General features: G+C 38.7%; 1 protein-coding gene across 4 annotated transcripts in view; it reads left to right on the forward strand.

Moving 5' to 3' along the window:
- PHKB (phosphorylase kinase regulatory subunit beta) overlaps positions 1 to 12945 on the forward strand; it is a 97597-nt gene that overhangs the window by 33324 nt on the left and 51328 nt on the right. For all 4 annotated transcript variants that reach the window (XM_083370530.1, XM_083370528.1, XM_083370527.1 and 1 more), the window contains 4 exons: positions 216 to 331; positions 5228 to 5291; positions 8653 to 8748; positions 11217 to 11414. In XM_083370530.1, the coding sequence (XP_083226656.1) occupies positions 216 to 331; positions 5228 to 5291; positions 8653 to 8748; positions 11217 to 11414 (474 nt within the window). The remainder of the gene's footprint in view (positions 1 to 215; positions 332 to 5227; positions 5292 to 8652; positions 8749 to 11216; positions 11415 to 12945) is intronic.

Consider the following 12945-nt stretch of genomic DNA (forward strand, 5'->3'; position numbering starts at 1 on the left):
ATTCTTCCTGACCTGCTTTTGCTGCTGCAACATGATTTTAAAGAATAATACTCCCACCAATTGCATATCACGCCCAGTAATAATAGCCACTGAAGACAAGACAAAGACAGAATGATCTGAAGAGCCGGCCGCTTCTTTCAAAGACAGAGCTGTCCAAACACAGAATTTTGCATTTTGCAATGTCTCTCAATTCTATTTCCTTTTCTTATTTGAAGGTCTCTTTCATACAAAACCTCGTTTTCTGTGTGGAAAGGGCCTATCGGGTTCCCGATTTTGGAATGTGGGAAAGAGGAAGCAAATATAACAACGGCAGCACCGAACTGCATTCAAGGTATATATTGTTTTTTCCCCACTCCTTTCCTCCCCCCCCATATGTCCGTTCTTATTATTCTCAATTGTTGTGAACGTCGATGTTGAATTTACGGGGTGATTCGGGTTTCGGTCCCTATCTCATAACCCAGTCTCTGTGAGGTGAAATCCTGCAGCCTTGTGCCTCTGAACTGTTGGGGGGGGGGGTTGGGGAAGGCAGCCTAGAAATGTGACACTGAATAAAGTAATGCGTATCTTTTAATATGGATATCCACTCAGTGTGCATTTCTAAATGTGTCCTCTATCAAAATATCATTGAAACTCAAATACTTCGGCCACCTAATGAGAAGGAAGGACTCACTGAAGAAGAGCCTAATGCTGGGAAAGGTGGAGGGCAAGAGAAGAAGGGGACGACAGAGAATGAGGTGGCTGGATGGAGTCACTGAAGCAGTAGGTCTGAGCCTAAATGGACTCCAGAAGATGGTAGAGGACAGGAAGGGCCTGGAGGAACATTGTCCATGGGGTTGCGATGGGTCGGACACGACTTCGCAACTAACAACAACAATCAAAATATCTATTTGTAAATGTAACTCACGGAAAGACAGTAGAGCCGGGGTCTCTAAGCTTGGGAACTTTAAGACCTGTGGACTTCAACTCTCAGAATTCCTCAGCCAGCTTGGAGTTGAAGTCCACAAGTCTTAAAAGTTCCCAAGCTTGGGGACCTCTGCAGTAGAGAAAGATGTTCCAAACATGGGGGATTGGGGGCGGGGGCGGCGGGTTTGTTAAACAGAAAAAGTATTGCTGCTAGCTTATTGCAGATAAGCCTGCTAAAATGTTCCATTGAACTTCCTAACCACTGGGCAAGCTGACCACGGGGATGCTGCAAAGGCAGTAAGTGTTAGAGGCGGTCATGAGCCACTGTCTATGGAGACCCTCGGTCATCCAGGTCAGGGATGAAAAAGCACCTTTGGGGCTGCCATGACCTGGATGACTGAGAATCTCCGTAGAGATTTAGGCCTGCACTTCGGGATGAACACCTTTCGAACGGTGCGGGAGGATGAATGGATTTCCCAAAAAAATTGCAGACTACAGAAAACATTTGCGCTTCGGTTTGAGATGCAGACAACACAGACTCATCCCCTGCGTCCCTGCGCCCGTCTTCTATGGTGAAGGGACACAAGGGAGAAAACCTCCTGCAGCCAAGAAGGCTCCACACCCATTTGCACCACTCAGGTGACCCTGAAGACGCAGACAGACCTCCAAGTGGCCTCAACGACTCTCTAAAAGAAGGCAAATGACCAGCTGTCTGCAAGGGGTATAAATCCTTCCACTCCCCACCATCCAGTCAGAGCTGAAGAAGCTCCAAATCGCCTTCAAAGAAAAACAAGGAAGTCCAGTTGCCTCCTGAAAGAGCACCTTTAGGTCATACATCACATTTTTCAGTGCTGTTGTAACTTCAAACAGTCACTAAATGAATGGTTGTAAGACAAGGACTATCTGTAGCAACCTAATTTTGGGGTTGACTTTTTCAGCAACGATAAACTTTTAAGTCTGCAATTATAAGCCTTGGAAATTTTGGAAAGCTAGCTCAGTAATGTCTAGAAGTACACGAGTCCCACTCATGTTTAAAATATTCAGTTGTCCTGTAACCATTTTGTTCAAGCTGTTTTCAAGCATCTGTGGAATTATTCTGGGGAAAAAAAAACATTCTTGACATATCCATCTGTGTTTTGTTTCTGAAAAGCAACGTCTTTCTGCTCCGAGCTTTTAGAAAGACTTCGGCATCAGAGTCTTCCACTCATTCTCCTTTGTTCTCAGACTCATCCCGCTGATGTGTTGTCTATCCTTATTAAGATTTTTTTTTTGCTTGTTTATTTGGCTGCCGGTTTTAATGTAGTTTTTTTTAATCCACCTGCGGTTTCTTATTTTAGGCTGTTTAGCATGGTCCTTGATTCTTCCCACAGATACCTCATTTCCTAAAAGGAAGAATTTAAATATGAAAGCAAAGGAAGGTTATGGATCTCTTAGTGTTTCGATCCTGATTAGAATCCGGTCTGCTTGTTTTATTCTTGAAGGCTTTTTCCAAAACCTGTTTATCCCATCTATTTTCATTGAGTTCAATGACTTCATTAGCTTAGAGAGCCCATTTGGTGTAGAGGTTATGGCGTCAGGTTACACACTGGGAGACTGTGACCCAAAGGTGCTTTTGAAAAGGCAACTGGACTTTCTTGGGTTTTTTTTTCCTTGGGAAGCATTTCGCTTCTCATCCAAGAGGATTCTTTAGTTCTGACCAGTCAAGACACCTGACAACAAATCAGGAGTGAAGAAGCTTCCTGGATGAGAAGCGAAACATTTTCAAAGAAACAACAAGAAAGTCCAGTTGCCTTTTGAAAAGCATATTTGGGACAACCTGGATGACTGATCACCTCCTTAGACTTTAAGATGGGGGATCATGAGTTTTAATCCCATTTTAAGCATAAAACCAGAGCTGGGTGACCTTGGGTCAAGTCTGTTTCAACCCTAGGAAGGAAGCAAAGGCAATCCATTTCTGAAATCTCCACCAGCAATCAACACTGACTGGAAAGCTGACCCAGATTAGCTTAGGCTGCAAACCATGCCCTGTTTGAATGAATAGCTCCACAATCACTTGATGGGTCCATATGCATATGTATGTGCACAAACGTGCACAAGAGAGTCTTAATTTAGAGTACGAGTTGGCATTTGAAGAAGATTTGTTCATATATCACATTGTACAGTCCTTCTAAACTTACATGCCATCTTAGACTGAATGCTTCGGCTTGGATCTGTCTTAAATTAAACCTTGGGGTTTGAAACTAAAGATTGCCCGTAAGACAATGAACAGCAATTTAGGAGCAGAGCGCCTTTATCTCTTATCTCTCATTCTTAAGCAATCATCAATCACAAGCCCAACATTTAACAGCTGCTTAATCACAAAGCTTGAGGAAAGCTGTTCAGTATTTTCCAGAGATGCTAGCTTCTACTTGCATTATTATTGGGCACCACTGAGCCAAGTCACACATTCTTAATCCACTTGTTTTAATCTTGATCCCCTATGTGGGCAAAAGAAGTTGACTGTTGCTCTTTTCAATTTTTTTCCCCTAACTGTTTTGATGCTTCTACTGATCTCTAAAGCTAAAGCAATGAAATCAGTGAGCTGATCTCATTTTTGAAAAAGCCACTCCTTTGTTTCACATAGGCTCATGTCTGTTAAGTAGGTTATCAAAGCGATGGCTGAATCATGTCTTAGTATTGCATTATATTGGTATCAACGAAGCAATATTGGGTTTCCATTATATGCTCTTCTCTTATTTAGATTTGATGAGGAAAGGTTTTGTTTACTTTTTTTAAAAAAAAAACTGGATCCATCTATGATTGATTTCATTTGAAGGATTTGGACTTTCCTCATTCTGAAGTCACTCATACTGTGCTATTGATTTTGGGGGGATTTTAATTAGGGACTCATTAGTTTGTACGGTGGGTTGACCAGCGTTGCTGTAACAGACTTGTTAATACAGTGAAAGTCAACTTTCTGAAAAAGAAATCTAATAAATAAATGATGATATTCAATGTTGTATGTTTTTAAAAAGACAGAGAGATAATTAAAATGGGGTCGAAAATGTGTTGAGTTGAAAAAAAACAGAGAAGTAAACACAAAAGCAAAACATTGGTATAGATTCACATCAGGAAGGTCCACATGAAGATTTCAAGAAGCGCCAGAAGGACGCAATCCTAGGTTCCTTCTTGAGTTTAATGGAGGGGGGAAGATTCCATTAGCGAAGCAGTTGCACTAAGCCATCCAGCTTCTATTAGCATGCTACCCGTCATTCACGATGAGAATAATTCCTAATCAGCAGAAAATGAGGAAAAGAAAAGAAAATGTGAGATTTCATCAGCTTTTGATGGCAGCTGTTCAGAACAAAGTTTGGTAGTTAACCTAATCATCCTTCCCTTGTTGAACCAATTAGTAAACAGCACATGGTTGTTTCTGTCCCTCTTGTGTATTTCTTCAGAAAAGTGTGGAAAACACTCAGTGGGAAGGTTGAAATAAAGGGTGGGGGGAAATCAATGTTTCCTAGTAAGCTGGTAATGAAAACATTTAGAGAGCTGGTGTCTTGTGGACATGAAGATATTGGACTGACCTTGGGAAGATCCAGATTCAAGTCCCGTTTTAGAGGCAGAAGCTCCTGTTTCCATCTCCTTGTTTCAAGATTTGTGCTTAAAAAAAAAGAAACTCTTTTGTGGTTGATTCATGACTAAATAATAGATAACTTCAGGGTAAATGCACCTGTCCACTTATCAATTATTCTTCTGTATTTTATTTCACACAAAATATCTACTTGGTTCATAATCAGAATTTTTTTTTTTGAAATACATGCTAATAATAGGTTAATCTCTTTGTGGAGCTGTCCAAGGTGCTGATAGTTCATAGATGGCTAAGGCCTGGGTTTGTTTATTTCTACAGTATTCCTAAAAAGCGTTCAAAAGAGGAGACAATTTACTTTAGGCCCTTGGTCAGATTAGAAGAGTACCATGTACACCAATGGTCCCCTAAAGTAATGAAAAAATTCATCACTCCCTCGAAAGGTGAAACCCGCTATTGTTAAAGCAAGACCTGTAAAATTACAATTCCAGATGTCCAAATCCAAGGTGCTTTCAAATATATATATATATATATATATATTACAGATCACTGGTGACCTTTAAATACAAATTGCTGAAAACCAATAAAATAAACCTACTGTATCATCACTTTGTCCTGTTTATTTTTTTAAGCTGTCAGCAAGAAATTATCTCATGTATAAGATAGCCTTTAGGGAGCAGAATTTTTATTTCCAGAGTTATAAGCATAACAAACATTTCCCCCCACCCCTCTCTGTCTCTTTTCTTTCTTTCTTAGTTCTGTCGGGTTGGCAAAAGCTGCTCTAGAAGCAATTAACGGATTCAACCTCTTCGGCAATCAGGTACAATAGTAGGACTATTTAAATACTTGTTCGTTCTTCATTTTTAATTAACTGCTTGTTCTGTAGTGAATTGCTTTCACTACACATCAAAGTCTGTCTGATATCCATGTGATAAAATATTTCCAGTCTGTAGGTCTCTTAGTTTTCCTCACCTTTTTTTTTCAGTTAACAGTTATAGCACTGTACTGCCTCATATTTTCCTCTGGTCATTTTGATCCATGAGAATGGAATGGAATGGAATGGAATGGAATGGAATGGAATGGAATGGAATGGAATGGAATAGAATAGAATAGAATAGAATAGAATAGAATAGAATAGAATAGAATAGAATAGAATAGAATAGAATAGAATAGAATAGAAAATATGGAATGGAATAGAATAGAATAGAATATAGAATATAGAATAGAATAGAATAGAATAGAATAGAATAGAATAGAATAGAATGGAACATGAGGCATCCTTACGATCAGAAATCTGCTTTGTAGATGATGTGCCTCTTGATTGCCAAGGCCTGCGTCACACGAAGAATCTAGTTGCCCTCAGGATTCAATAAGTTTTCTGCATTCTTGATCTATTTTAAACTAAGCCGGCTTTTTCAATGCTTCTTTTCCCAGTGCTCCTAGATGCTCCTGGAATGTCCTTAGTGTTGTTGCTTGGCAACTGATGCGGCCTACCACCCCAGGACAATTTTTCCAGTGGTTGTGGTTGCTCCAGCAACTGATCTGAGGGAGAATTGTGGGGTTGAGGCGCTCAGCTGGAGGTCACCAAGCATTCTCTCAGCTGTAGCCTTCTTCAGGCTAACACAAATAAATGCTCTATTGAACAGTGTACCTTCCATATATGTGTTATTCTAACATACCCATTGTACTTGTCATTTCTTTTAGTACTTGGGTGGTGGGCGCTAATCAGAAATGTACCACAAGTAAGATCCCTGAAAAAGAGGGAGGAACAGTTGATGTTTGTAGGCCTTTGGGATGTTGAATGTCGGTATCCAAAGATCAGGAGATCTTCCGGAGATCTTGAAGGAATAACTTCCTCTTTACCTATTGATGGAAACTCATTGCCTATGTACAGGCCCACTGGGATTCTAATGTTTGTCCATGTGTTTAATCTCATATTTAGATCTGGATTAATTGGCTGATACTCTCTTTCTATATTATAAATTCTCTTTACACCAAAGTGAATTGCTGCAAAATGCATAATTAGATATGCAGGGTAGTTTTCTTCATATCTCCATTGATCAAGCACTGGAGAGTATATAATTGAATAAAGACATGTTTGAGAGCAATTTGCTTGTGTTAAGGAGCAGTGTAGCTTAATTGCACTTCTTAAAAAAACAATCTGAGGTTATTAGCCTCTGCTTGGCTTTGAAAACTGCAATATGGTTTTTTATTTTGTTTTGAGTACATAAGATATTACACAGATTTAAGTGAGGACTCATGAGTTTCTTTGGCAGATGGAAAACTACTAGCATTTGCCCCCCGCCAAATCAATAGCTGTCAACTTTTAAGGATAATCAGAATTGCTAAACCTAAGATTGTCAGATAGTACATAGAAGAATAGCACGGCAATAATCTGATACAGATAGACCTGGATGAGCTTCTGAATGAAAGAAAGACCAAGTAGCCTTCAAGCAATAATTGGGAATAATTTTATTTGTCACAACTGCTATTTATTTTTCTGCCATGACTTTTATTTATTTATTTATTTGCCACATAGTTTGTTTAATGAGAGAGAGAGAGAGAGAGGGAGGGAGGGAGGGAGGGAGGGAGGGAGAGAGATATGGATTACGTTCTTCTGATACTGTAGAGAGCCCTCAAATTGTAATCCCCCCCCCAAGTTTCATAAGCAACAAGTCTTCATCTCTTAGGAACACATGTTTATTCCCCCCAAAATATAAGAAAATTAAAAAGTGCTCAGCCACCTCTGATACTTGCCAGCTCTGGTACTTGCCCTGTAATAGCAGATAAGTCTAATGGACTGTGTGCTCTGTATAATGTAAGCCCTGTGAGAAGTTAAAAGGTGACCTTAAGTCCTCATGTTCTATTTATGGGCAGTGTTGTTTTTGGTACTGCTGATAGATCAGTTCTACAAGTCATACTAAAGTAGGAACCTAATTAGGTGACATCGGTGTCCACCTGATACCTGGAAAAATCCTTGATTTAAACTTTGGTAATTGGAATGAAACTCAAGGGAATCACCGTCTCCGAAGGTTTTGCTGGAACATGTTCACTCCTTCTGACTTGTAATTGTCTGGTCTCCTCTTGCAATTGAGGAGAAGCAGCCCTTCTGATTGATGGCATCAACGTGGAAGATTTCCCTATATCTTATTTAACACATCATTTCTAGATAGGTCATATCCACTATCTTGGGGCCAAGTCAATATTTGATTGGATAGTTTTTCTTCTTGAAACGATTGACTTCAGAATTCTGCCTCTTGCAAAACACAAAAAGTTTGAGTAGCGGTTGTAAACAATCCTGGAGTATTACTTTTTGGCAATTTCACCCTTCATTTGTCTTGGCGTCCTAGTGGACAATCACTTAAATGTGAACCAGCTGTGTGCTGCAGCTGCCAAAAAAGCCAACACAGTGCTAGGCTGCATTAACAGAGGGATAGAATCAAGATCACGTGAAGTGTTAATACCACTTTACAATGCCTTGGTAAAGCCACACTTGGAATACTGCATCCAGTTTTGGTCACCACAATGTAAAAAAGATGTTGAGACTCTAGAAAGAGTGCAGAGAAGAGCAACAAAGATGATTGGGGGACTGGAGGCTAAAACATATAAGGAACGGTTGCTGGAATTGGGTATGTCTAGTTTAATGAGGAGAACGACGAGGGGAGACATTATAGCAGAGTTCCAATAGCTCAGGGGCTGCCCCAAAGAAGAGGGAGTCAAGCTATTCTCCAAAGCTCCTGAAGGCAGGACAAGAAGCAACGGATGGAAACTAATCAAGGAGAAGAGCAACCTAGAACTAAGGATTTCCTGACAGTCAGAACAATTAACCAGTGGAACAACCTGCCTCCAGAACATGGGAATGCTCCAACACTGGAAGTTTTTAAGAAGAGACTGGACAGCCATTTGTCTGAAATGATATAAGGTTTTCTGCCTGAGCAGGGGGTTGGACTAGATGACCTCCAAGTTCCTTTCCAACTTTGTTGTTATTATTATTATTATTATTATTATTATTATTATTATTATTATTATTATTATTATTATTATTTTAAAATTACTGGATTATGATTGTCACTGGTAATCTAATTATCCAGATAATGTGTACACTTTGCCAGTGATTGCTGGCTGTTCCAGTTATTGCTACATGTATTCTGTATAGCGTTAATTTTCTGTTCCATCTACAGGGTTGTTCGTGGTCTGTCATCTTTGTAGACCTTGATGCTCATAATCGGAACCGGCAAACCCTTTGCTCGTTGCTTCCACGTGAATCACGATCTCACGTAAGCAAAATGCCAAGCGTGTTAACATTTAACGTAGAGGGAGTTCGCGGGGATATGTTTTACTAACCATTTTAATGAGGTTGCCGTTAGACAGAATTAGAATCTGGGTCTTTTTCTGAAAGAAGCGTATGAAAGAGATCTTCCTTATGGCAGACTCATCTTTTATAAGTGTTACAAGAGGGGGGAGGGAAATTAAGTGAAAGTTGAGAAAAGTGTTCTGATCGTGATAATTTTGTTATTAAGCGTTAAATAGGTGGATCTGTCTGACTTTCAGAATTTCTGATGCATTTGCAATATAACTTCAGAATGGAACATATCACCATTCCTAGTGCATGAAAAAGACACACATTTCTCTTCATTGTGCATTCAATTTCCATTTTAGTTTTTAAAATCTGGGAACTCCTCTAGGTTAGAAATAAGTAATTAGTTATTTTGGGGCCTAATAGTTGGGAAGATATTGTCTAATGGGTTAAGGCCTGCTTGAAAGCCATTTCGGCATTAGAAACTTCTCATTAGCATAAAGTACATTCCATTTCCTTATCTTAAAATGGGCAAGCTTGGCATGCTAATTTGGACAATTCCAGTAAACTATTCTCACTGCTGCCTCAAGGAAAAATACATACATACATACATACACATACTGTACATACACACGTACATACATGCATACACCTATATATGTTTTTTCCCCCAATTTAAAGATTATTTAAAGAATATTCTGACATAGATCAAAACCTGATTCTTTTATTCTTGCAATTCCTTTAATTTTACTGTACCCATAAATATATTTATGGAGCAACAAGGGAATGAAATTTATTCTCTGTATTGTTTCCTCTGTTTTAAAATTTTACCTTTGCTGGAGTTTTCAATAGTCATTTTGTTTATAAGGTTACTCAGTTTTTTGCGGTGTACAATATAAATAGCATTATCCTGTTCCTTTTCCCCCCCCGCAGTAAACAACATTATGCGAAGCATAAAAAATGCTAGTGGTGGGCAGAAGAAATTAAAAGCAAGAGATAAAAGACAGGGAAACCTAAAACTGCTTTTACTAATAACATAATCAATTTTTCTTTGCAAACGTGGATTGCAAAATTTCCTTTAGAGAGTTTGCTTATAATATAAAAATACCAAAAAAAACCTCCCAACCCTTGATTGTGTATTCAGAAAATCTCTTCACCCTGTCAGTACCTGACTAAATATTGCTTTGTTTTATTATAATATTTTACAGCTCTATTCACTGTAAACGTTCCAATGTATGTCCATGCTTCTTTATTTAAACCCTTGTATTTTCAGTTTTGATGTATCTACAGTTGTTGCATAGATAAAGCAAAGAAAGTTGGTCTCAATGAGTATAGAATGGTTCTCCACCTTGCAAGTATATAGACTTCAGAGAACAATGAAGCACCTTGTGTTGTTTCTCTGAAGCCTGTAATCTCAATCTCTCTCTCTCTCTCCTTTCTTTCTTTCTTTCTTTCTTTCTTTCTTTCTTTCTTTCTTTCTTTCTTTCTTTCTTTCCAACTAAGTCAGATTCCTGCATATGTTCTCCTTTCATATGGAACACAGATTTGAGTGCAGAATTAATGGAAGAAATCTGTAATTGCCAGACCTGAAAATACGTTCTGAAACACCCAGAGTACCTGTTTGGAGTTACTACATGTGACATATTGAATACGTAGATACTAATAATAATAATCTTTGTTGATTAGCCCATGGGCCATATCGAGGTGTAGAGTTCCAAACACACGTTATACTAAAATGCAGTAAGAACAGTTTAGAATGGAATTGGTTAAAATATAATTTAGAATAAAATAGAAATAAAATGCAATTTAAAATGAAATTGGGATAAAATACATTTTTTAAAATGAAATTGGAATCAAATACAGCAATTTAAGATGTAGATAGATAAAATATGGTAAAATTATATTTCACTGTCGGCCCTACAATCTACCCCAATCAGTCTCACCTATGCCGATCTCAGCCGAACCATTTTGCTCAGGTACTGTGCTGCGTTAAATGTAATTTTCAAATTCTGGCCACGCATAAGGTAAGTTATTTTGATATGGGGGTCCCAGTGGGTCATTCATTTAGTGTATAGACCAAGGTGCCTGTCTCTCACCCTGTTATATAGGCAGCAGTGAAATAGGATGCGAGCCGGGTCCATGACCTCTTCCGCTCCGCAGATGCAGAGACGTCCATTATAGAGTATAGAGTGGAATCTCCTACATTTGACCATTGTGTCAAGCGGTTCAAATCTCACTCACGTGAATATTTCCCTAAACTGTTTGGGCAGTTGTAACTTCAAATAGCTGTCTGCTTGAAAAGTGGGTTTGTATTTGCTCAGCCCATTTCAAGTTACCCACCTTACTAAGGTAGATAATATATAGAGGTCAGCATTCTTCTAACCCAGATTCATCATCCATTGAATTGAGAATGTTCCTTATTTAGGTAAACTTTTTTTGTTATGCCAGAACACTGATGCCGCCCTCCTCCCGTGTATTAGCTATCCTGCATTTGCTGTGGACGATGAAGCTTTGTCCAGTCAAACAGTCGATAAGATCGTTAGAAAACTCAAAGGAAAATACGGATTTAAGCGTTTTTTGAGAGATGGTTATAGAACTGCGTTGGAGGATAAAACCCGACAGTACTATAAACCAGCAGAGATTAAGGTAAATGACCTTGTTCCTGTGATATGGGAAGGGAGGAAGGAATGTGTGTTCATAAGTGCCAGAGTACAAAATTTGTGGGATTTTGTTGTTGTTGCCCTGTGTTTATTACAATGACTGGGCCAAGAAGTTCCAGGTTTGCCCACTTTAGATAATTTTTATACTGCCAGTTGTTTTGATTCTGAATGTCCAGTTCTAATATTTGGATTCTAGTGACATTGCTGAGTCTAGATTTTAGCAATATTTTCTATATCATCTGTTTTTAAGCTATTAGAGGACAACATTTCAGCACTCTTGCAACTGAATTAACAACAAAGATTAATGTTGAATTATTGTTGATATAATCATGGGTCTTCCTTTCTGAAAATTCTGGATATGCCTCCATTAATGTTCCTTACATATCCATTGTCCTGAATTTCCAGGTTGGAAATTCATAGGGTGGAGATAATCCTATAGGACGTAGAATGGAGATAATCCTATAGGACGTAGGATTGAGATAATTCTATAGGATTTAGGATGGAAATAATCTTTCAGACACCAGAAAATCATTGATCCATTAGAGTTAGTAAAAAGAGACTAGATAGCTAGTGGCCAAACTCAACTCATAACTATTTTATACACGTACAGGTGACAATATGTAGTCCTTTGGTTCATTTTCAATCTGTCACTGATATAAAAGGATAAGGAGTGCATCATTTGTATTCTGCCCTGTGTAGTGAAGAATTATCTGAACCATGGACCCTACTCCAAATGTAATCTACCTGTGTGAAATGTGGGGGAGAAAGACAGTGGGCAGGACAAGTGGATTTACAAATTTGCCATGGCCAACTCATCATGGCCAACTCGCCAAGGTCAACTCACCATGGCCAACTCAGCATGGCCAACTCGCCGCAGCTAGCTTGCCCCAGCCAAGTCAGCATGGCCAACTCACCAACGGACAAGAGTTACATTACTATCAAAGAAACGGTGGAATAGAATTGCTAAAGAAAGAGTGCAAAAGGAGGGAGAAAATGAAATGTGAATGACAAAAATTAAAATAATTTTTAAATTATTTTAAATAATTTAATCAAATTGTTGAATTGTCCCAAGGCAAGTTGTCTCTTGGCGAGTTGTCCCATTCCAAGGACAAAATAGCGCAGAATGCACTTCATCCCTTAGACTCAATGTTAACTTCAGCGTGACTTAGCTCTGTCAAATCTATGGAGAAAAGTTGAGTTTTAGATTCTCTTCTTATGTTCGTTGGGTGTTGTTCCTCACTTTCTCTCAATGTTGTTGCATGTTTTGACAGAACCCAAAGAAAATGTTCTTTGCTCTGATGCATAAAGTAAAGTGGGAAGAAGCTAAACAAATCATAGAAGCTATTAGCTTTGGCACTTCCTTGCCATCTATTTTAGTGAAAGAGACATGCTTGTAGTTTGGATGTGCAATACTTAATATATTGCATCAGCATATTTCTTCCTGATTGATTTGTTTAAAGGTGAATGTGTTTGCATTTCCACTTCAATGTATAGTTTCTTTCCTGTCACAGATAGTC

The sequence above is a fragment of the Vipera ursinii genome, assembly GCF_947247035.1.
Source record: "Vipera ursinii genome assembly, chromosome: 10".
Lineage (NCBI taxonomy): Eukaryota > Metazoa > Chordata > Lepidosauria > Squamata > Viperidae > Vipera > Vipera ursinii.